At 34.4% G+C, this 26,292-nt stretch overlaps 1 protein-coding gene across 2 annotated transcripts; it reads right to left on the bottom strand.

Moving 5' to 3' along the window:
- Positions 1-304: 304 nt before the first annotated feature.
- LOC109809890 (MUS308 and mammalian DNA polymerase-like protein) lies at positions 305-23,640 on the bottom strand. Of its 2 annotated transcripts, XM_020373308.3 has the most exons (26): positions 23,327-23,632; positions 22,834-23,156; positions 22,257-22,491; positions 21,318-22,154; positions 20,881-20,945; positions 20,244-20,349; positions 19,894-20,094; positions 19,545-19,745; positions 18,393-18,554; positions 18,070-18,309; positions 17,691-17,903; positions 17,035-17,385; positions 11,084-11,236; positions 10,620-10,841; positions 7,878-8,096; positions 7,639-7,756; positions 6,173-7,338; positions 5,856-6,053; positions 4,713-4,972; positions 2,974-3,163; positions 2,474-2,581; positions 1,852-2,204; positions 1,332-1,440; positions 1,091-1,231; positions 920-1,016; positions 305-781 (listed from the first exon to the last, which is right to left on the bottom strand). In XM_020373308.3, exons 1-26 carry the CDS (start codon positions 23,360-23,362, stop codon positions 681-683), a joined length of 6,405 nt encoding a protein of 2,134 aa, XP_020228897.2. In that variant the 5' UTR covers positions 23,363-23,632; the 3' UTR covers positions 305-680. The 2 variants fall into 2 exon arrangements, with proteins under 2 accessions (XP_020228897.2, XP_082920156.1); XM_083064030.1 differs by lacking the exons at positions 305-781; positions 920-1,016; positions 1,091-1,231; ... (1 more) ...; positions 1,852-2,204; positions 2,474-2,581 and having other exon boundaries at positions 3,044-3,182; positions 23,327-23,640.
- Positions 23,641-26,292: the final 2,652 nt, after the last annotated feature.

The following is a 26,292-nucleotide window of genomic DNA, read 5'->3' as shown; positions in this document are numbered from 1 at the left end:
GTGTCTACGGACTTCGAGTTGTTTGTAATTTGCTAATCATTGTTTATTCCACTGTTTTTACATATTTTTATTAGAAAAATAAAAATAGATACAGCATGTGTTGGAATGAGTATTCTTTTGTATTCTATTATTTTAAAAAGTTGAATGAGATTTGTGTATATTCAGTAACTCACTAAATAAATGTAAAATAACTTCGCTTACAATGGGGAGAGAAGATCACGTCCATTTTTCTTTACAACTCAGCCCTACAACCCGATACTTGAACTGAATATATACAAATCCCTACAAAATTTGTGTATTCCTAACCTTATAAAAAAATGATTTAATGAATGATAGCAGTGCCGTCACTTGCGCACTGAATGATACATAAGACACCTCAATATTACAGTAATTTGACACCCTATCTCGATCTCTTTATATCGAACCATCCTATTACATCTGTCACTTCACTCTCTTCTATTGTAGATGAGTATGGGTGTCTAAAAAACATAACCCTTTTATTTTTACTCATCGAGGACTCAAGATACTATATACACCGGAAGCCTCATCGTCATAATTCTTTCCTAGGACGCTCGGATAATTCCCCACCATATCAAACCTATGAACTCAATTATGGAGAATGCACCAACCAACATCATCAAATACTTATCCTTGGCACGTGAAAAAAAATAACCTGTGCTTCAGGATTCAGCGACAAGAGTGTCATCCTTGAATTTATCAGGTGTAAATGGCTCCAAAGATCCCCATGTTCTTCCAACCTTAAGTTTGACAGTCAAAGGAACTGCAAAAGCATAAATGTAAAAAGTGAATATATTATTTCACCATAAAAGCAGAACTTCAATTCATTTTACCATCATCCACATTCAACTCATCCCCCGAAACAAGGTTCCCAGAAGTATGAAGTTTATGAAATACAAACCAAGAAGTGAGACCGCATTCTCCATGCTTGTCTGTAATAGCAGGGCAGCTTCATTTATCACAGAAGGATCAACTTCCAAAACTAATTCATCGTGTACCTATTTAACAATCAATGAAATAAGTGAAACACAAACAAACAAAAATAAGAGAATACAAATCCTCTAAAATTTACCTGCAACAGAATCCTGCAACGATCTTTAAGCATGTGAAACTTGGCTGCTACTGAAGAACTGGAATCCAGGCTATCATATCCAGCGACAATTGCAGAGTAAATTCTTATCATTGCAATCTTAATTATGTCAGCTGCAGATCCCTGGGAGGGGTTGTGGGAGAGGAAACAACACTAACATGAATACTGGCATGCTCTGAAGAAAACATCCTCAATCAGGAAGAGAAAGAATATTATAAAATACCTGACAAATGGAATTTACAGCTTGCCTCTGAGCTTTGGATTTTTCAGTACTGCTGCCCAATTTAATTTTTGACAAAAACCGTTTTCTTCCTTTAAGAGTCTCCACATATCTGGATCATGCATATAGAAATGTGATCCACAATTTCCAAAATTAATTCAAGTTTAACAAGAATGCATAAACAAAGTGCTATGTAAATCACCTTTAAGATTGATAAGCATATTTTGCAACAAGGTTATATCGAGATCACAAACAAGAAATAACTTGCATGCAAATTACAACAGAGATTAAAAATATTTTTAATACCAAGAAAAATATCAATTTGCAGAATGACTATTATTTTAAATCCTACCAAAAATATAAAATTGTAGAAAGACAGCAACAAAACAATGCCATAATAGTCAATACAATTCCAAACAAGAGTATCCAATGCTTACAACAGGAGTATCTTCGTTATAGTATCCCTGCAAAGGGATATTTGAGTTAGGTTAATATGCAAAAAAGGAACAAGGTTTATCCTCACCCTTTACTACGACAAGATGCAACAGCTTCACGAAGCCAGGAAGCCACACCAGGAAAAGAGCTTTTAAAGTCAGTAATCTTTTCAGCAGCTTCATCAGAAGTGCAATCCAGTTGTTCTGCAAGGCTATTGACACCCATACCATAAAGAATGCCATACACCATCTTTTTGGTCTGCTCTCTCTCCTGGGAACCCACTGAAACCTCTGGACACCTGGTCCATCTTGCTGCTATCATTGTAAAGACATCACCATCAGGCTTACTGAGAAGTTCAACAAGTGAAGAGTCTTTAGAGAAGTGTGCCATCAATCTCAATTCTATCTGAGAATAATCTGCTGTTAAAAGTAACCAGTTATCCTGCAATAGAAAGAAATAAATGAGGATAGACTACAGGTATAGCAAATATTTAGCACAAAAGACCTGAAAGTTACAAAGAAAATTAAAGAAATAAGCAGAGGGAATGATGGATTATAAAACGAAGGACATGAAAGGGAGGGAAAGAAAGGGAAAGTTGTCCTCCTCTAGTTATAAAGGTTTTTGTCAGTAACATTGGGAGAACTGTTTTACAATATTAAAAATAAAAAACACCAGTACAGAAGAAACAAATAAAGTTAAAAGCCTATCACCTGGGTAGGAACAAAGAAATCACGAGCATTAATTCTACAATAACTCTCATCAGCATCACCTTCATTTTCCTCCTCTTTCATTTTGAAGTCTACTGTATGTTCAACACACTGCAGCACTCAACAAGACATTGTATAACATTATATGTAATGAACCAACTATTTCAAAAGTTTAAGTTATTAGACTTGAATTATTTAAATTTTATATTATATTTCTAATATGCCCCCTCATGCAAGAGCCCTTTGGGATTGAAGCATCGACAACCACAAACTCACCTACTGTGTGTTGAAACTAAACTTTCTTTTTATTAGAAAAATGAAGCAAGCATCAAACTCTAGACTACTTGATCTTGGAGGTTTGGATACCGTATCATGATCCAATAATACCAAATACTTGAGCTATTAGGTGAAGACAGATGAACTGATTTATATATATTTCTAAGATCAAATATAGAAGTTATTCCAAAGAAAAAGAGAAGACATGTAAATAAAAGAACCCAAACCTGAAGATTAGGTTCCTCCATTGAAAGCCGACCAGTTGCTGTGGATGTCTGGAGCCAATGACCATGTAATGTATACTTCTGTGTGCTTACTGAAAGCCTAGCCAGAGAACAAATTGATCCTAGCGTAGAGTTCAACAGCTTTGACATTGTTCGATGTTCTTTAATGACTGGAACAATGGGATGTTCATGCCTGAAATAATCAAATTTCCCTGAACATAGATTGCAAATAAAGAATATAAAGTGAAATTCCTACACATACCACATATTTATTGACCTAATAACTTTTTAAATATCCATCATAAAATACTTGTGCAACCTCCAGCACGGTATATATTATACAATCATCCTGAAGGTCAATTTAGTTATTCGGATATAATGAATATTATAAAGGAAATTAAATTTCTTTTCATAGATATATGAATCATTAGAGAAATGATAGGGAGGATTTATTGTAATATTACTAGAAAATATGGCATAATTTGGTTGTCAGAGATGACAGTGACCACCACCATACAAACATATTACAATTTGCATAGCACTAATCCTTTCTAACATGCTTTTTTTTGTTGCCTTTTTTTAATACTCACTTTTACCATCAAGAAGTTAAAACAAATTGCATGAAAAATCATATGAAAGCTAAAATTACATTATAAACTAGTTCTCTTAAAGATATGAAAGCACAAAAAAAATATTTTATATCTGTTAGAATATTTAACACATGATAAATATGTAAATAGCAGATACCAGAAATTTGGGATGCAGTTACTATAACTTAGGAATTTGATTTATTCTTATGTATTTCTGATTGATTTTCTAGTACTGTAATATGTGATTATAAAATACTCATAAGTAAACATACTGTACACAACATTCAGATAAATCCCTCCTATATAGTATTCAGATATATAGTAATCGAGACTATACAATTGTTTCATCAACTTCTGCGTTGGTTCACTTTGGTACTTGGGGTCCTAGTCATGTATTGTTCAACTTCAGGTTACTATTATTTTGTCGCTTTCATCGATAATTTTTCCTGTTATAATTGTTTATTCTTGATAAGAAATCATTCTAGCTTTTAATATATTTCAATAAGTCCCGATTAACATACCACTAGGTTTTTCCACCCAACCTCCATCTAACAAACATGGTTAATTATGTGTACAAATATGGTTAATTACATTTCATAAATGGTTAAAATAAATAAAGGTAATTGTATATAATTAGTGATTATTGATAGAGTTAATAGTATAATCAGTTTATTGAGAGTAGTTAACATTGTCTTACAAATGGTTAACAATGTCATAAGGTCATTGATTGTTACATATGGTTAACTTCATATGTAAATATAGTTAACTTTGTTCATTAGTAGTTAAAAGTAAAAGAATGTCATTATGTACAATTGTTGATATGTGAAATAGTATCATGATGTTATTGAAATATCTAATAGTGGTTAACTTTACCTTACAAGTGATTAATAATATCATACAATTATTGAAATATCTAATAGTCATTAACATCACATAACAAGTGATTAATACTAATCACATAGATAATTTTATACAATCATGTTCATTATTAATATTATTGACCACTTATGAAATAAAATTAACCATATTTACACATAATTAACCATTCGTCCAGGTGGATGCTGGACGGATAAAACCCAGCAGGAGTTCAACTTTTCCCTATTACAATGTCGATTATGAGTTACGAAAAGGAAAAGGAAAGTTTGTTAATACCTCAGTGCATCCAAACAGTGTTTGCCAGTACTTGGATGTTGTTTTCCCTTATTCCGCACATCAGGTATGGGCAGCTTCAAGTGCTCATACAGAACCTTCGCAATATCTGCTGGCATATGTAATGAAAATGTTATACCAGCCAGCTTATAAGCTTCCTTCTCAAGATGCTTTAGCCTTTTAACCAACAATTTACGAGCCTGGATGCATCTCTCCAAATCAACACCAATTCCCCAAAGCTCCATGTCAGCAAGAACATTCACCTAACATAGAAATGTAAAAATTAGCATCAAATAATTCCAGCATGTAACATGTTAAGATCCCACATCAGCTTAGGCATAAAGGCAAAGTATCCCTTAACTTCAGCAGTTCTCTCCTCTTGAGCTAGCTTTAGGGGTTGAGTTGGCCAAATGTATTCTCAATTCTAATATAATCATTTAAATTAACTGCACACATAAAATCATAAAGTAAACAAACGGGTAACTTTCTCATTCTTGACTCCTTTTCTTGATTAATCATAAAGACAATAACCTTCTCCTTTTTTCTTGATTCTTTTTCCGAAACTGATCACTTTTTCTCATTCTTCTTGCCTCATTAGGTAGGGTGACAATGTTCGGCACAAATTTAAGTAAAAAAATACAAACAATATTCTCTCTGTATCATAATATGTGTTGTCTTAAGTCTTTTTTTTTTTTTTCACACAAACTAAGAAAAACTAATAAATAGATGGGGAACAGAATAGCAATTTTGCAAAATTAACCTCATTATTACTCTTCTTTGTTAGAAACAATGACAGATATAATTTTGTTAATTTTTGCACATGTCGTAGGTGTCAGAAATCTTGACAACAAAATCCATGAGAACAGACCAAGCTATGTTATTATGTTAATAACTAAGATGTCTCCATCACATATTGATGAGAAGGTTCCAATTAAATCTAAAAATTGTACAACATTAGATTTTTATTTCATTTTGTTTTGATAAAATTCAATATTAGAATTTAGATTTTACTTAGACACATACAAACATGCATATAAAAATGAGCATAATACCAAAAACATGCATATAAAGAAAAGTGAGTGTAAAATACACATCAGACATGATACCACTCTTCTTTGAGTCTACCAAAGCTTCATAAATTCTTACCAACGGGATTTCTATTCCCATAAGCACTTCAACAAGCTCCTCAGAAACAAGTAATTTCCAAAGAACTGAACATAATGCCCGTGTTTGAGCAACCCGACGGCAGCAACCATTATGAGCAGCCCTTCGCATCTGATTCCTCCACCTGCCACTCTGATTGGCCACTGCAGCATCTTCAGATGATAATCTCTTCTTTACCTCCTATATTATCAACCATAATTGTTAACACTAGTACGCTACACAAGCAAATCCTCACAAATTGATGCCAAACAAGTGGACATATTTGTACATTTATCTATGCAGTACAAGTATTACATTACCTTATCCAGGTTTGGACTAGAGCTCCTCTCTTCTTCGGGCCAAAGAATCCAAGTCACAATGCACATATCAATTGCATCTTTAACATGAATAGGGGGCAATAACACGTAAGAATTGTCTACAACTTTAAGGTCCATACTTTTTCCAAGTGTGTCCAAGCAACCAAATCTCTGGACTGAAAATGCAGGCCTTTTCAGCACCTGAATCTGAATCTTCAAATTCCAGGTGAATTTTCTCACATTTCCTTTCCCTATTATTTTACTAATTCTGCTCCATCTATATATAGCAATTGCTAAATCTTGGTTAGAATTAGAAGAAGAAACTTTCTGCTTCTGACTGCATGCACTCATGGATAAACAACCATCTTTTCTATTGTCAGACAACAGAATGTCTCTGGGAAGATTAATGTAGTAAACAGGAGAATTTTCCCAACAAACAGCTATGCCATGGATTTCGAAGGGGGCAACAGAGTGTAATTCCAATCGTTTCATGTAATGGATATCAAAGTAGAACTCTGGCATAGTGTCCCACAGATCCAAAAATGAATCAAGCCCGCCAGGACTACTAACTGCATTAATGGGACCTTTCTGGCTGGAACTACCAGCATTGCCACTAGGCAAATTCCCATTATGTTGCACCACTGTACAATGAGCACGGCACCCATCATGTGCCCCAGATTTATCATTCGGTTTCTGCAATTGAACAGAGAGAGCGGTAACGTCTGGATTTTTGGCATGGTCAAGAGTCCCATTGAGCTCATCCATTGTAGGTCCTGCAACTGGAACAGTAGACACCCTACATATCATCCCGCTGCTTGATTTTCCTTCTACAGAAGCCAGAGCACCATTGACAGATAATTTTATTAAGTCTTCTCTTTCTTTATTTAAAGCAAATTTATTAGAATTATTGATGCCATTTGCATCAACAAAACTAGGACTAGTATCAGTTGTTTCACTTCCAGAGGTACTTCCAGCTTCTTGCCTGATAGAATCACGAGCAGCAGTAGATAATATGGGAGGAGCAAACTGTGGGACATCGTACCCAAGTGATTTAAAGGCTGAGAAAGCAGCATTCCTTGCCTCCTCAGCTTTATCAAGAACAATCTTGCGAGCACCATTCTTTATCTTTTTTGCTACACCAAATTGAAAACTCCTTTTTGCAGATCCTTCTAAAGAAATAAAATCAACTCTCAATATATGAAAAATCTAAAGCAGCTTCACAGACTCCAAATTAAAAGATTGTTGTAATGAATTTAAAAAGAAAAATGTACATAAAGATAAACTTGGACAGATTAAAAGTACAGTACATTGCCAATAGCCTTTCACTTAGACAAAAATGTTAATCCAGTTATTTTAGTTCCATATTTACCAAATATAGTTTCCAGGAATAATCAACATGATCATGTCAACCTAGATCAAAATATCAAACTTAAACCAACAGAATTCAGACAGCTTAATCCACAGATCACCTTCTGTGGCCCATAATGAAGATTCAAAAAGCGCTTTTGCTAGCTCAGGAATGGATGCTTCAGCAATTGCAAGAGGCGTACGTAAACCTGCTTTATAGAGTGCTCTGGCTCGAGAACCCTGCAAATTGAATGAAAGAAACAGGGAATAAGATTACTATTTACTAGTACAAGCCAATAACAATAAAAGTTATGTGAAGGTAAGGAATATGTAAGCTATCATTGAACTTTAGTGTGCTTACTTTAACATAGGGAATGGTGGTGAGTTCTACAATCTCTGCTCTAACTCCAAATGATACACGGTTTTGAAACTTGGCAACCAAGCCTTCAAGATCATGCCACCCAAGTCTCTCACAAAACACAGCAACCATAGATGCAAACCTACCAGCATTCTCTTGCAAAGCTTGAACCATTCCTCTGGCAACTTTAAATGCTGCACAAACCTCGCCCACAGGAGTTTCCTTCATAAAATCACATTTATACAAAAAAATTATATAAGCTCTAATGAAATTCCAGGAATTAGATGGAAAGGGAAAAAGAGAGATGAAGAAGAAACACAAAAGGAGTAACTTTAATTATTGATAAGATTCTAAATACTTACAACTGACCTAGTACCCCTATTTATATAAATAATGAATGTAGGCACTCACAATACAAAGTACTCCAACATAGGAAATCCTAATATTCCAACACTCCCGTTCAATCCAAAATACTAAGCCCATACCTTGTAACCGATGTTGAAAATTAGAGCTAGTTATATATTTAGAAGTCTTGTTATGTTAGTAGTTCTTCAACTGCTAGCATTACAAAAGCACTTGAACTAGGAGATGAATCTTTGCAAAATAACACATTGATCTATGACATATCAGATCTGTTAAGATGAAGAGGGAACAAGAGACATAATCAATTACTGAAATTACAAAATATTGTTAGCCTGTTTACTTCATTTGAAAGTGTTCCAACAAGATCTAATATTATTGAGTCATTCTCTCTTTTCCACTATTTCCTTCTTTTCCACCCAATAACATGATTTTATCACAAATAAATACACGTGCAACATAAGGCAACTTAAAAACATAATGATTCCATAAACCACAGATTCTAATGGCCTTACAAACAATGACTTGCAACTGCAATCAGAATGTTAAGTAATGAAATTTGGTGAATTGCTCGAGTCTTTGATACACTCAGAAGCATCTCATATTTATAATAATTCAGATTGGAGTACATTTAATAACAATAAATAGAAAATGCAACCCCGTAGGATAATGATGAGCCACTTTACATGAATCTGCCTATATAGTTCTCCTAGACATTAATTACTTAGAATAGTTTCCAACAGACACTAATTACTTAGAGCAGTTTCCATTTAGTTTCCAACAAGAAAAGGAAAACACTTAGGAAAGGCAACAAAATGAGAAGCTAGCTAGATTGATGCGCAAACAGAAGAGAAGGCTTGAAAGTAGTGAAGCACAGGAAAGATAGACTCTGCTCAAAAGAGACGTATTGCAGGAATCCAAAAGCAATGCTGGAAAAAAGCACACTAGTGACATTGCAAAAGTGACACATTTCCCTATTGAAAACAAGGTGACCTAAAGATCAAACATCTTCAAAACATCAATTGAAAACCTCAAACAGAATAGATAACTACAAAACTGAGCTCAGGAAAACCTAAAGTAAAAAAGGAAAGACATGAATTCTAAAACACAACCTGCTCAAAAGTCAAAAACAGATCAATTAGAGGTGGCTCAAGCAATTCAGACAATTCAGTCCACATTCAGCCTAGATAGAAGCTCAACTCAGAAGTAAATGGCTCAGTGTCACAAAACTAAAATGAGGTCAGCTACATGCAGAGAGATTTCTACCAACAGTTATTCCACTTACAGGCTAATTAGCAACCTTCAGATATGATGACCAAGTATTTACAAGAAAATAGTTAAGCATAACCAACCATCAAGGGAGGAAATTTTCGCAACAAAATGACATTAGTCTGGCCTTTGATGGAGAAGGTATCAGAATATGACAGACAATTAAAATTTGAGGTTTCTGGTACCAAAAGCTTCACCAAGTATGTGGTCAAAAAATGAACAGATTGCTGGAAAGGAAAACATGTAACAAAGGATACTCAAATATTCTAACAAAACTAGACCCAATTTTAAAAAGGGGGAAATTAACCTGAAGCCAATAGGTGATCAAAATAAGAGGTTGACAATAAAACCAACAGAAAAGCAGGCAATAGTAGAGAAAATTTCTAAATTTATGGAGGGCAAAACAAAAATTCAAAACATTAGACTGGATAACATGACACACTAAATGTGTATGCACTAAAAAAGATTAAAGAAAACAAAAGGAAGTCGGAGAATTGAGGGGATTACAAGAGTAAGGCACTAAACATGAAAATAATGCAGGAGAAAAGTTACGTGGTAAGAAAAAGAGTAATATGATTTTTAACAAATAACCATAGGAGAATAAATATTTTATAATTTTCTTTTTCCAATGGATATGAGCTTTTTCCAGACTTTTAACATGTGAACGATGAAAAACTGTACACAAGTCCTTCATTGTTAATCAAGTTTAGGGGGCCCTGGCAGCTGTAGCAGTATACAAGGCAACATGCAATGGCAGTGGGATATAAGTTGTTCTGTTGTTACTGTGGTTGGAGAGGAATGCTTGATCTTTTTAGGGAAAACCATTGCTAGATTTACTTTAGGATATAAGTAATTGTGTCTGGGACTTCTTTGGTTCTCTTCACAAGTATTCTTTCTTAAATTTTCCCTAGTTAGACATGCAAAGCGAATGCAAAGCTTTTTGTGCTGGCACTCTGTCTTCACTTGTGTTTGGTTGCTGTCCTATGACATCTACCAAGAAATATTTTTTTATCCTCCTACCTTTTATCTTCTGTAATCTCTAGTGATATTGTTTTAACAAAATTAGTAGTAGTAGTAGTAGTAGTATTGAGTCCATGATGAAATAGAGAAAAGCACCTGAACTAGAAGTGACAAAATGAGAGCAACATAGAATCTTCTACAAACACGAAGTGTTTGATCATCATAGTTAACTGTTGCATTGGAAACCCCAAGTTGATTTCTTCGTTTATTGTACAATGATCTTGTATTATCTCTTGACTTGTTTGAACCACGTAGTGGTGCGCCATGTGCCATATGCATCAAGAATGGTTCTGTCACACCTACTCGATTGCCAACTGACTGCAAGCATATCATATAATTCATAATGTTAACAAATATGCCATGATATTTTGTAGAAAACATCCATTCCCTTTAGATTCTGGTTTATGTTAATAATATAAATGTATTTCTTCCAGAAAAAACCAATGACATTGTGTATGCAATAGGCAGTAGACTGGAAGTAAGCATCTGATGAACTCCAAGCAGATTTAATAACATCTTTACCCAATAAGAGAAAGGAAATTCTGTTTAAAATAACCCACCTGGTCAAGAGCAGACAATTTCACAAAATGCTCATAGTACAATTCCCAATCTGGCTCGACATCAACATTGATTGGCGTCACCAAATAAACTAAATGCAAGTCAGATGCAAGAACAAATCCTTCCCTTGCCCTTGAAAGATCAGCTAACACGATCTAAGAAATCAAGAACAGTATGGGTTAAATTGCCAATAACAATATGACTACTATTTCAAAATTCAAATTATACTAGTTTTAACTTTTAACCTACTATTCAATGCCAAGAATAGCATGACTAACTACTTCAAAGTACAGGTTAACGCCAGGAACATTATGGAAAAAATGAATATTTTATTTGGATGATAATTACACAAGAGCACAAGTATAATCCTACCAGTACTACCTATATAATTACATGAAATAAAAACTTAGAATATGGGTTTTGGCCTAACTCAACATTTAAAAACGGGTTTGTAAAGTGAGAATTGTTAACCCAACTTATATACTTTATTATTGCAATCTCACTAATCTACAGTGGATCTCCAACACGTCCCCTCACACCGATAACTGTTCATCTACGTGTGATCCGATAGTGGGTGGCACGATAGGCCCAACAACAATCATTAAAATAAACTTTGATACCATCTTAAAATGTGAGTTTGAGTCTAATTCAACATTACAAAATCGGTTTCTAAGGTGATTGCTCCTCACCTATATATTATATACTATATTGACCACATAATCAGTAAATGTAGGATCTTCAACACAACCTCTTCACATTGGCTCGAGCATTAAGTTTATAGGACTGGACATCAAGGTTATCAAAAAACCATTATAACGCTGTTATAACAGTATGGCAAGGCGATTTTGGGCCTCGCTACCATTTTCCGTCCGCAAATTGGCGTTTTGTGGCGCCGTCCGCCATTTCTGTCGTGGCGGCCGCCATGTTCGTTTTTGACCCGTTATGTTATGAAGGTGATGGCGGAAGTAACGAGTTTGGGCCAGTTTTGGGCTTCGACCTAGGCCCAACAAGTATGCCCTAATGGTTTTGGGGTTCAAGAATGAGAAGCCACAACAACCACCCACTCAAACGCAGTTCATCTACCTTCAATCCGTCTCCAGTGACGTTCCTTTGCCGTCACCCACCACTCGCCAATCACCTCTCTGACCAGCGACCTGAACTGCAGTGGTCCACAACTCCAATGACCTAAACCACGACACGTGTGCGAACAGGACTTATGAAAGTCGAAACCACCTTTGATCACCATTGTTCACCAACGCCCACCACCCCTTGGTCACGTTTCTGGCCGGCGACCTGAATTGTGGTGGTCTAGCACTCTAGCGAACAACTCCAACGAGCAACTCTGGCAACTTAAAACCTAACAGGTTTTTTTTCTCCAATTTTAATCTTCCTTCATCCTTTATTTTTTGCTACTCCTTTGAGTCCTTTCTTAATTTTTAATGAGTTCGTTGCTGCATCTGCAACAACAATTTTTTTTAATCTTAATTCTTCTACCAATTGGGTCAATTTACATTTCTATTTTTTTATAAATTCTAAACTAATATTGAGTTCCTATTTTATTATTGTTCTTATTTTTATTTTTAGGACAATGTCTAGCAATCCTCCTCAAACTCAAAGTCAAACATTCCTAAACTCTGTTAAGAGGACAGATATAGGATGGAAACATTGTCATCCTACCAAAGAGAATGATACAAATGAAATTATGTGTAATTATTGTCAAAAAAATCATGAAAGGAGGAATTACAAGGGCAAAGCAACATCTAATGGGAAAGAAGGGAAATGTTGCACCTTGTCAAAGTGTTCCACAAGAGGTTAAAGATGAGTTGTGGGCACTTGAGAAAAATAAGAAGATGAAAGAAAGTGAGTCATGCCAAAAAATAATGGAAGATGTGACTTTTGGTAGTGAAGATTATACATTCGAGGGAGATTTAAGAGAATTAGAAGTTGAGACACTTGGGACCAATGAAAGGAAGAAGGTTGCTACGAAAAAAGAGCCTATTGACCTTTTTTGTAAACGTCTGGAAACAGCAATTGCAAAAACAAGGAGAAATTGAAGCAAATAAGTATAAGGGAGAGTTGTGACAAAGAAGCTACAACAAGGGTCTACCAATATATAGCCCGGTTTTGGTTTCAAGTTGGACTATCTTTTAACATGATCAAATTGGAGAGCTTTCATGACATAGTTACAGCTATTGGATCTTTTGGACCGCATTTGCGACCTCCATCTTATCATGAGATAAGAGTTCCACTTCTCCAAAAAGAGATAGAGTATACTGAATAATTGATGAAGAGTCAAAAGGAACATTGGGCTAGTTTTGGATGTTCCATTATGTCAGATGCTTGGAGACGGACAAGAAGCAAAGATGTATTATTAATTTTTTGGTGAACTCTGTTGTAGGGACAATGTTCATTAAATCTGTTGATGGGTCTAATTTTGTGAAGATCGAAGAAAAGTTATTTGAATTACTAGACTCTATTGTAGAGGATATTGGGGAGGAAAAAGTTGTCCAAGTCATCACGGACAATGGGAGTAATTATGTTCTTGCTGGCAAGATGTTGGAGGCAAAAAGGAAGAAAATTTTTTGGACCCCATGTGCAGCCCATTGCATAGATTTAATGTTGGAGGACATTGGGAAGCTTCCAAATATCAAGAAAGATGTTTGTTTCAAATGAGTGGAATTCAAACAAATTATCAAAGGAAGCAAAAGGAAGAGAAGCATGTAAAACTGTTTTAATGTCTTCTTTTTGGAGGAATGTAGTGTACATACTTAAAGTCATGGCACCTCTTGTAAAAGTACTTAGACTTGTTGATGGTGAGAAAAAGTCAGCTATGGGCTATATATATGAAGCTATGCATAAGGCAAAGGAGGCTATTATGAAGTCTTTCAATAACAATGAGACCAAATATAAAGCCATGTTTGAAATTGTTGATAGAAGATGGGATGTTCAGCTTCATCGCCCATTACATGCAGTTGGTCATTTTTTGAATCCAGAGATGTTTTATGACAACCCTCAAATGGAATTTGATAGTAAGATTATAAGAGGGTTTTATGCAAGCATGAATAAGTTGGTAGGAGATTTGCAAGTGAAGCAAAAAATCAAGATGGAGCTACACACTTATAAAGTTGCAGGAGAACTGTTTGGGACTGAACTTGCTATAGCAATGAGGAAAAAGGTTTAACCGGGTTAGAAACTAAACCTTTAAGAGTTTTAAACTTCTATTCTACTAATTGTTCCATGTTTAACCATAGTAGTCAATCCCGGATAGCGGAGCGGAGCGGTCGACCCTAAAAATGGGATAGCGGGATGACGCGGAGCGGGATAACCGCTATTTTAATATTAATTTATATATATTAAATAATTAATAATATATATAAAAGCTAAAAAAAAAACCAAAAATAAGCTGCTGAATTAGAAATAGAAAAGACAAAAACAGCCTAATAAAAAGATAATAGAATCAGAAATTAAAAAAAAAATAAGCTGCTGAATTAGAAATAGAAAAGCAGCTGAATTAATCAAAAATTAAAAAAAAAATTTGTTGAATTAAATTTAATCAGAGAAAAAAATCTGCTAAACTAAAGTTAATCAGAAATTAAAAATAAAATTTGCTGAATTAAATTTAATCAGAAATTAAAAATAAAATCTACTGAATTATTTATTCATAAATTAAAAATAAAATCTGCTGAATTAAATTTAATCAGAAATTAAAAATAAAATCAGCTGAATTAAATTTAATCAGAAATTAAAAATAAAATTTGCTAAGTTAAATTTAATCAGAAATTAAAAATAAAATTTGCTGAATTAAATTTAATCAGAAATTAAAAATAAAATCAGCTGAATTAAATTTAATCAGAAATTAAAAATAAAATTTGCTAAATTAAATTTAATCAGAAATTAAAAATAAAATTTGTTGAATTAAATTTAATAAAAAATTAAAAATAAAATTTTGTTGCATAAACTAAAAAGAGAGAAGACATAAGAACAGAAGACAGACGATGAGCGGAGGGAGGCACGTCGGAGCTGGAGGCGCGTCGGAGCTGGAGGTGCGTCAGAGCTGGAGGTGCATCAGAGCTGGAGTTCGTCGCGGAACTGGAGGACTGTGCGTCCACGATCGTCCTCGAGAGAGAAGAAACAATCGTCCGAGAGAGAGAGAGGAGAGGGAGTGCGAGAACTGAGAAACCAAGTGGTTCCGCGAGAGGGAGAGGGGAGCATTAGGGCAAAAAAAGCCCAATTGAAAAGACTGACTTACCCTTAATGAAGGGTATGTCGAAATCGCGCCGCGATTTTTTGCCGCTCTGCTCCGCCACCGACGCGGCCGCTCCGGCCGCGACACACATCCGCCACGCAACAACAGCAAGATTGCGGGGTCAAGCCGCTCCGCTCCAGAGCGCCGCGATAGCAGCCACTCCGCCCGCTATTAACTACTATGTGTTTAACACACTTTCTTTTGACTTTATAGCTCAATGGTGGAGACGTTAAGGTTCATCAACCCCCAATTTACAACAACTAGTCATAAAGATATTGAGTTTGACTTGTAGTTCACCGGTTGTGAACGTAATTGGAACTTCTTTGAGCAAGTAATTAATTTGCTTTTGAAGAGTCTTATTAGTTCCAAATATTTTAAAATGTTTGCTTAATTATTTAATTTAATGTTGCAGATTCATACTAAGAGAAGGAATAGGCTTGATCATAAAAAATTACATGACTTGGTCTATGTTCAATATAATCAAACACTCATGCGAAGATACAACCTTAAGGATGAAGTTGATCCCATTAGCATTAATGATATTGATGAATGTAATGAATGGCTGGTTGGAGAGATGGATGCGGATGATGATGATGAAGTTGAAGCTCTAGATGAGAGAGTTTTTGGTGTAAATGATCCACTTACTTGGAATCAAGTTTATGATGTTTCAGGGGTTGGAGAGCCTCTAATGTATACTAGGTGTAACAAAAGAAAGCAACCTCCAAGTGGGGAAGGACCATCATCTCAAAAAGTTCTAAAAAAGGCAAAGGAGTGTCTTCTTCAACTAGGAAAGGAAAAGGAAAAGTGGTTGAAGTTGTTTAAGAAGATTCAGAAGATATTAGTGAGGAGTTAGAGGAAGAATTGCCAAATATTAACTTTGACAATTCAGAAGGTGAAGAAGTAGAAGGCTATGCCCCTTTGGCATTCAATGAAGAGAATGATTACATTGAGGAAAAGGAGAATGATGATGATGAGGAGGATGATTAGATTAGTAAAATGCTTCTTGTACTCTTGTTTTTCTATGTTTTTTGTTGTGTTTTAATCAATTATGTTATGAGACTTAATGAATTATGGTATTGTTATTATGATATTTAAGTATTTAAGTTGATATTATGTTGTTTTTAATTTAGTTTTGTTGCTTGTTATTTATTATTTTGTTGTTTTCTTTGTATATAATATATATATAAATATTTTTATTATATTTTTTTGGTCCACCATGACGGCCGCCATGGCATCTGCCAGAGTTATAAAGGATTTTCAACCTCACCATCATAGACCGTTATCCACTATCGATAACTTTGCTAGACATTTACAAGTGGTTGGATAGCAACCGAATAGCGGGTGGCACAATTGACCCAACAACAATACTAGGATAGGCTCTAATATCATCATAGAATGTGGGTTTTGGCCTAAATCAACCTTATAAAACAGCTTGTAAAGTGAGGATTACTCCCCACTTATATACATTATTATGACCATCTTATTGGTCAATGTGAGACCTCCAACAAAAAAATCAAAATTACAAGGAACTATTCTGTACATGTAATAAACATATCAAATATTAATCATCACCCTTTTCACATGTCTAAATATCTAATATATTCTAGCAAAAAATATAATCAGGAAAAGCCAGACTGAAATAAACCCAAAATTGATTAAAAAAAAACATTGGCATTGAATAAAAGTAGAGACGAGAGAAACACTTACTAGTGATTCTTCTGGACAGAGAGAACTACCAAAAGCTGCACGTCCAAGAGGTGTGGTACTGTAGAGTTTCGTGTCTTCATTCCATTCAAGAAACTTTCTTTGGCACAACCATCGGAGAGATTCTTGTGCAGATTTCACAACGTCTAGAAATGGTCTTGTAGAATTCAAAAGAGTACATCTAACATACCGATTAATATCACTAGCAGTTTGAACTATTGCTCCAGCCACTACTTCTAAGATTGCATGAGTCATTCCATTTATATCTTCTGATAAACAGGAATGTAATGGAGGACAGCTTTCATTAAGAAGTCCTGTAACTTTTTTTATTTCTTCTGGTTTGCAGATAAGTATCTGTGTAAGTCATAAAAAAATAGCTCAGACATAATTAATTATAACAATACAGCAGCCAACGACACATGGATATGCCCAAATGAGTAATGATATGAATATAAAAAAAAAATGATGGAAACAGATAAAAAACATATGTTAAGTACAACAAAGAATTCAAAATCAAAAAAAGGATAACAAAAAAAAGAGTAGCATGTATGCTTATGCTTAGGAACACCTCCCAATCAATCAGCTAAGCAGCCTGCAAAAACCACATAGACACTACCATTATAATAGTTGAAAGCATAACAAAGGAAGAAAAAACATACACTTTCTCCTTTTGTATCTATTCCAGTTCGACCAGCACGACCAGCCATCTGTTTGTACCTCGTCCCATCTAGAAAATCACAACCAATTCTAGGTTGGCGGAAAATTACCCTCCTAGCAGGAAGATTTACCCCAGCTGCTAAGGTTGATGTGGCAGTTAAGACACGTACAAGGCCTTTTCGATAACAGGTTTCAACAATTTCTCTTTCCTCAACCTGGGAAACAATAAAATATGGCTTAGGCCTTGGAGGTAGAAGATAGCATTTTCATTTTCTATACAAATTGGAATCAAATATCATCAATTTCTGCTACCAAAATAAAAGTTTGTAATAGCAGTGTTAGTGGAAGCTATGACATCAACAAGAAAGAATGGAAGGTTACCGTAAGGCCAGCATGGTGAAATGCAACACCGGAAGGAAGAGTTTCCTCTAATATGGGGTCCAACCCGGCAGGACACTTTCCCAAGGAGTTAATAGCAGAAGTAATATCAGCAAACTCACAATCATTATCATTAACATCAACAGTAAAGCTTTTGAGGAACTTTGCAATGTGCCTTGCAGTTGATTCACAACCCTTCCGGCTAGAGCAAAATATTAACACTGATTGCCCCTCTTGAACAACCTGAAAAGAATATCAGTTCATAATTATTCAATTTTCAATATTACAAGGTGTAGAAGCCGCAGCAAAGACCCCAGAGCACCTACCTCATTACATAGTTCAACAACATGATCTGGATCTTTACCACCTATGTCAGCCACTTTTGAGATTGTTCTAGAAAGTTCCATACTTTTGTTATAAATGGAATTACCAACTTTTATATATTCTTCCAGAGGAACAGGCCGGAACTCTGTCTGGTATAGTGCTGCCTTGATGCAAAATTGAGAGATTTATAGGATAGTGTCAGAAAAAGAAGCATTTATACAAATGTGACAATGTCAAATATGCCAGTGATAAATAGCCATCAATTTAAAATATAAAAAGCTTAGAGTTAATTCAAAAGAGAAAACCAGACTCTGATTGAATTAAACTCATTTACAAGAAAACATCATACTTCAGAAATATGAAAGAAGTAAATGCATTTAAGATATAAATAAAACATCATATTTTATTTTTGAGTATTTATTCAGTTTGTATTATAATTAAAATATTTGAAATAGCAGTTATACTACTATCTACTATCCCACTATACTGTTTCCAGAGCTGATCATTATCCAGGACTGATAATTATGTGACTTTCCAGTATATCACTTTCCTATATCTTCTATTTCACCTATAAACTATAATCCTAAATAAATCACCAAATTTAGTTTTCTACTAACCAATGGGATGGTTGATTCAGGTGGTACGTGCTATATTCTCCTTACGCAATGATTCAAGTTCAAGCCTTGTATATGAAAGGGAAAACAGCAGAGAGAGCTAGCCTCACCATGCTGAGGATGTTCTCAACTAAAACAAGATTGCCTCCCTATGGAGGATAGCTGCAGAAAAAATTGATTTTCTAGTTAAAATTATAAATTGCTAGATGCAATTTATGTTTGCAAAATCTGGTTTTGCTCTATTTCCAGTTAGTGTTCAATTGCATTTAGCATTTTTTCGTTCAAATGAAAGATACAATTCAAAGTACTAAACATGCATTATGTAGTTAACAACTTAACATATCAAACATTAGGTGAAATTAGGCCTTTTAAAGGATAAATACCAATATTATTAAGTTATGCAGATCAATTTTCAACAGATTAAAACAGTTATCTTATACAACTAAAAGTCACAACAAAACAGGACAGTTGGCCAAGAGAAACAGGAAGCCCAATAATTTTTTGTTGTGCATACGTGAAGGTGCTTGTAATTATGCTTACTTGAAGCCAGTCAGCAACTGCTGCAACATTTGGCATTGTTGCACTCATTCCAACAATTTGAAGGCCTTGTGCAAGATCAGTCTTATCGCTGCTTCCACCTGAACTTTCCCCATCACTTGATTTTGAAATACCTTCCCCAGCTGCATAACGAAGCTTTGTCAACATCAGTTCTAGAAGATAACCTCTTCTTGGATCACCAACCTGTTAACAGATGTAGACAATAATAAACCATGGGAACCATCCATTTGCTGTTCAGTTTTCATAATAGTGCAATAGAAAAATACAGGGGAAAGTAGCATGTAATATATAGCTCATGACAAAAAATTAAAAGAGTAATAATTGATGATACCATATGCAGTTCATCAATCACAATAATTCCCATTTCTGATAGACGGCCCTCCTCCAATAATCTATTAATTAGTGAGTTTGCCTTCTCTATTGTGCAGACAGCTACAGAAGTATCTTTAGGAAGTGTTGCACCACCTTGGTTTCCATAATAACTTCGAACATGTTTCCCAAGTGGCTCAAGGAGACGTTCAAGATGTTCTGCCTACATGAATCAAAATGAAAATAAGAAACTTGAGTAAATTCAAAATTTTGAAATATTTTAAAGCTGAATACCTCAAACAAAATCCACAAGACAACAGCCTAAGATGTAATTTTTAAATTTTAACAAATAAGGGGAAGAAAAGAGCACACCTTTTCTGCGCAAATTGATACATATGGAAGAACAAGTACTGCCATTTTTCCAGTTACTATCACCCTCCGCAGCATTAAAATCTCAGCAACAAAACTCTTACCAGCACTGTGCACACAAGAAAAACATTCAATACTTACTCAAATGAAAGACACAGAGGTAGCACAAGAAGGACGGAAAGAACTAACAGGAAACCGGGAAAAAAATAAAGGAAAACAAAAGACGCAGGAGAATCACATCAAGAACTGAAAACACAATGGATAACATGCAGCAGAATTATATGGAAACAGCATAAAGAATTCAGCAATATAAGAGAAAAATTATAAAATCATTAATGGAATCAATACAATGAGAAATTCAGTACAACAAAATAAATATGAAATGAAACAATGAAGTTGTACTGCAATATATTAATGGTCACTACCAAAATTGAGACTCTTGCTCTCTCTGTAAATAAATCTTTATTGAGGAAAATGAAACCTATCATGCACAGGTCCACCTTCTGAGAACAACAACCCTAAAATCATTCACTCCCCAAATTTATATCCCACCCTATGTAATTCCTTAACTTTTACATAAATGAATAGCACAAAAATGTAATATAAGATTTACATTAGTTGCTATTATATGAGAGAATACCTTGTAGAAGCACAATATACAAGATTTCTTCTCTGTAGGACACCATTCACTCGAAGGCAGTCAACCTAAGAAATGGAAAATGAACAAAAAAAGTTTGATTAAATTTACATATGCCAGAAACTATAATATTTAAAAATAAACCATTTTAAAGAACCTTTTCAGTTATCAGTAATATTATACTCTACAGCTAAGGAGCAGTGAGAAGAATTCTAGACCAAAATGGATATAAACAAATTCAGACCCAACTAAACCACAAAGCAACAAATTTTGGAAATAAGAAATTAAGCTCAATTAGTTGGGGAAAGAGAGAGAGAGAGACAGAGAAAAGCAACTAGGATTAACACAAAGAATTAAGTGGGTTATTTAGATAGAACATAGCAAATCACTATAATGAGTTGATGACATGAGAAGCATATTCACATAAAATGCAAGTGTACCTGCCAATTGTAAAGCTTTGAGATTCCTTTCTTTCTATATATGCTGCATATTTCAGGAGGAAGCCAGCTATTTAGGTCAAAATCATCATTGAGTGATACACTAGTTGAAGGAGTGCCGGCTTCATCAGATGCACGTGCACTAATTGGTGTCCTCACCTCATTGTGGGGTGAATTATATGTCATATTAACATTATTCTGACAAATCCTATTCCCTAATGTTTCTACTAAAGCCTTTTCTTGCACTTCATTCCTCTTTCCATATGTATGACCTGTCACAGAAACTGATTCATCCTGTTTACCAGCCCCACTAGTAACATTGATTGGATCATCAACACAACAATTTTTCAAGGTATTTTCTTCCATATTGTTGTCCTCAAATGAAAAATCAAAATGTTTAACAGGAAGGCTGGATGCTTCTTTCATAGAATCTCTTGTGTGCATAACTGACCCTAAAGTAGCACCCATTTCCCGATTCCAGATTCTGTTTTTACTTTGGTCCAATATTTTCCTTGGCTTGCCATCATAATTCTGTAAATTGCATGAGTTATTCATCTCAGGTTCCTCCTCCACCACATTACTTTCTCCTGTAACCTTAGAAGGATCATAAGCCATGGGAACATCCAAACCATCAGCAAGCTGAATTGCTTCATTCCAAAATGCCTCTCCAGGTGAAAACGATGAGCTGCCCCGTGTAGACTTTGGAGTCTCCTTAACACATGCTTTTACTATCAAAGACCCCGGAGTGTAGCATTCAGCCATATTCACAGACGGTTTAGGTGTATTACTACATTTCCTAAAGCCTGTCTCAAAGGCAGTAGTATCACCACCACCAGAGACCTGCCACTCAGAAGCCAAAGCATCAAAACAACAAAACATACACCATAATTCAAAATATAAATCTAGCTACAAAATCCAAACTAGTATGAATTCAAGCCTAACCTTCATACAAGAGCCAGCAGCATATCCCATAGTATTACCAGCAATGCCAGACTTGACGCCTCCATTGATCTTCTCACTCAGCAACACATTTTCACCACCAAAACATGGCTTACCAACAGCTTCACTATTCTTCTGCGGAAAACCACTACTTCCCTCTACTAATACCAGGGAACCATGTCCCTTTTGGTCATCCACTCTCATCTCCGATGGCAAATCTACACTTGGCTGCAATTCACTGCATATAGCACAATTTAAAAGCTAACAAACAAACTCTAGTAAAAACACAGAAGAGAAATAAATAAAATCACCAGGTACCAAAGCAACACCACACCAATCCTCATTGAACATGGGTAAAACTTTTGGTGCTATTATCTAATTAGAATTAGAGTTTTACCTCATTAATATACATATGCATATGCATTTACGTTTAATGTCAGTAATATCACATATATTACCGAGATAAAACTTCAATTCTGATTCGAAAATAACATCGATTATATCTAAGGAATTGTAATTAAGTTTTGTTCATCGAACATTTCATTCACACGCAATTCTTCAAACAGATAGAGTAAACCACCTGCAATACAAAGGAAAAAAATCAGCTGCAAACTGTTTAAGCTCCGACCTTGCCGCACTCGGCATAGTAGATTGCGCCGACGAAAGAGTGTGCTTATCAACTTCACCGTCCAGAGAACCACCAATCTCTGCGGCCAAATTTCTCTTAACCGAATCCAGCCGAGCCGCGCCGCCGTCGTCACCGCCGTCCTGCGACGGAACCAAGTAACCGTCCAAAGTGCCTTTGGCGCTCGGAGACGCGCCAGCCCCATGCCTTGCACCCTTTTCAGTTCTCCCAGCCTTGCGAACCGGTGACGCAGCTTTCCTCTTCTTCGAAGCGTAAAACTGCACGCGAAAAGGTATCGCAAGTGAGAAAATCGAAATTCGTAAAGCACAATTGAGCAGCGACGTTCAAAGAATGCTAATTGTTTCGTGGTGATTTTGCGGGAATTTGGAGGTAATGTGGGAGCGAACGGCGTCGTATAGGGTTGGGGAAATGGAGACAGAGAAAGGACCTGGTTGATGCGGGTGCGATGCGAAGGAGAAGCCATGGTCGAGGGTGGAGGAGAGCGAAGAACGAGAAGTGTGGGTGCTTATTCTTCTTCTTCTTTGTGTTGCGCTAGTGCGGAGAGTCATGCATAGGATACGACGTCGCAGCGTGATTTGAAGGCTTCGCGTCGTTGAAGAGTCCGACGAAGCGGTTTGTTTGTGCTCTTTGGAGTGGCCCTGACTAAAAGCTGCAAACTGAAATTGAAATTGAAATTGAAGTTTTCGGGGAATAGGCTGTGTTTGGTTGTGTGCGTAACGCTATGCCTACGACCCTACCGGACTAGACGTTAGATCCCCTGCATTTGAAAGACAAAATGCCACGTAAAAATGTATTGGAAATGTATTTTTCTTTTTTTATATTATTTATTTAAAGTTTATATTATGATATATAAATGAGAAATTACTCATAAAAAAGTAATTATTAAAAAATAAATAAAGGATAAAATGATTGAGTAATTTCAAATTTTTAAATTTGATTAAAAATATTTTTTTAATTATTTAACATAAAAGGGTATAATAGTCAAAAAAAATGGAGACTAAAGTAGTTATCAAAAAGAGTATCTTTTTTATATATTAGTATAGATAATATTAATATTTCAATTTTGTGATTAAATTTTGAAATTTTATTTAATTTCATGAATAATTATTTGAATTTAACCTTATCTTTTAAAATATAAAAAAAAAATCAAAAGGTTAAAAAAAGTTATTTTGTTTCATTTGATATTTAAAGGAATTATTTTGTATCACAAAAACTCAAAATAATTAATATTGTATGACTTTTTTAGAACTAGATCAATAAATTTTAAAAATATAAAAATTCTCACATTTTCTCTCTAAGCTTTGTCGAGTGATGATGTGTGGAGGTTTTTATTTTTCATTTTATTTTGTCATGGACAAACATGAAGAAGGAATAGAGATAAATAAATATACTCGTATATGTGGATAATGGTTAAACATGTTTCGAGAATATCCAATTTAATTAGTATAGGTATAAATATAAGTAATATTTGATTTCTACAAATTTAATTTATCTTTTTATAATTTATTTGAGATTTATTATATTGTTATTATATTTTAAATTTATATTAAATTGAACTTAATTAATATAATTTTGTAATAGTTACTTGATGTTGGAATTTTTTTTTTTAATTTTTACAAAAAATATTAATTAATTTTTTAGACAAATACAAGTATATCATAACCATATAGACAGAGATGGAGACACAAATCATACTCATTGAATTTGAAGACAAGAATAGATATAGGTACGAAGTCATGGATGGAAACTACTAAGATATCAAAAGTTGCGCATGTCCTGCCTATTACAATTCTTCGGAGGAAGTGATGGGGGCCCAAATTTAAAACTAACATACAATATATTTGGTAAATATAAAAACATTAATTTATATAAATATTAATAATTGTGTTGTTTTAAGTAATTGCAGAATATATAATAAAAAATGTTTATATAAAAATATATTTTTTTAAAAACTCAAGATTACAAATAGTAATAATTAGTCTCCTATATTATTAAAAATTATTATAAATTTATAATAAAAATGGATAGTTATGTTAACTATATTTTTTGTGAAAAAAATTAAACATGTCTTAAGAATATATTAAATTAGAATAAGTATATTACATACTAAATTATCTTTTATGATAATAATTAAGAAAATATTTTCTTCAAAAATTTATATAATGATGTAATTGGTTTCTTGCACTTAATGTTAGAACCTTGCAAATATTTTTATATAAATAAATTAGACAATTTAGATGGCCAAAGTGTAACGATTCAGATCACTACACTTTATAATTTAGCACTAAGCAATGTATAAGCAATGTATAGATGTGTGTGTGTATGTGTGTGTGTGTGTCTATGTGTGTGTGTGTGTGTTTTGTGCGTGTGTGTGTGTGTGTAAACAGATGTACAACTAAAAACATAAATCGAATTCCCTTGGTGGGATTACATCAAATCTTGTACATATATATGTATATTCAACTATCCAATTATAAACATGAAATCTAAGTTGTTGATCAAGTAATTACTAAATCAAGAGTTGTCTTAGAAAAACAAAAATAAACAATCATCTCCAACATGACCTTCAAAATTTGGCTCGCCTTCCAATATAATCTTTCTTTGTTTTCATAATAATATGATCATTCGAGCCTAATAAAAAAAAATGCAAGGTTAAGCTTGAAATCATGAAACAACATGATATAAAAACAAATAAGCTAATTCTATAAAAATAACTCCATCAAGCAAACACAACAAACTATGCTCAATTTCAATAACATATATCAACATGTATCACTACTCTTCAACTTAAAATCTTTCAACATATCAATAGAACATATGAATAACACAACTTGTTAAAAATGCAGCCACATAGCAACAAAACAACATATTAGCTTACAACACAATACAACTCAATGCATCGTCACACATTTCAATTAAGAAATATCTTACAATGATGTGAGCAATGAAAATGGCTTGACCTATTGAAACAACTTAACAATGTGATTTTTTTAGGGTTTTCTCTTTCTAATACTTAAGGATTTTGGCCCCCCGACATTGTACCTTACTCGATTGGTTGCTTCTAAATCATTATGACTCGACTTATCCCCCAAAAAAGTATAAACTAAAGACCTAAAAGAGACTCAATACTCCACAACAAGAGACAACTATACTCAAGAAGGATTTTTTGGACTTTTCGAGCACCACAACATATATCCTTACAATGGGATATTCATCTTTAAAAAATAAAAAAAAACACATCTCCTCTAATCCTAAGCCAACAATAAAACACAACTACATGCATCAAACATTCACAACACAACTTCATTCCGCAATATACAACTTATCATCTTTATACAACTGCAACTAATAATCAACTTCCAACTTTATCAAATTAGAACATTGCATATATCA

This window comes from Cajanus cajan, chromosome 9, assembly GCF_000230855.2.
Source record: "Cajanus cajan strain Asha chromosome 9, NIPB_CcT2T_4, whole genome shotgun sequence".
In the NCBI taxonomy this organism is placed as follows: Eukaryota; Viridiplantae; Streptophyta; class Magnoliopsida; order Fabales; family Fabaceae; genus Cajanus; species Cajanus cajan.
This window is presented reverse-complemented; position numbering and strand designations above follow the sequence as displayed.

Excerpts from the sequence above, each read along its gene's own strand:
- LOC109809890 (XM_020373308.3), bottom strand. The coding sequence starts at position 23,362 with ATGGCTTCTCCTTCGCATCGCACCCGCATCAACCAG. Across the intron at positions 18,310-18,392 it reads TTGTTGAACTATGTAATGAG|GTTGTTCAAGAGGGGCAATC; the intron begins GTAGGTGCTCTG and ends TATTCTTTTCAG. Across the intron at positions 2,582-2,973 it reads TGGAGGAACCTAATCTTCAG|TGTGTTGAACATACAGTAGA; the intron begins GTTTGGGTTCTT and ends TGAGTGCTGCAG.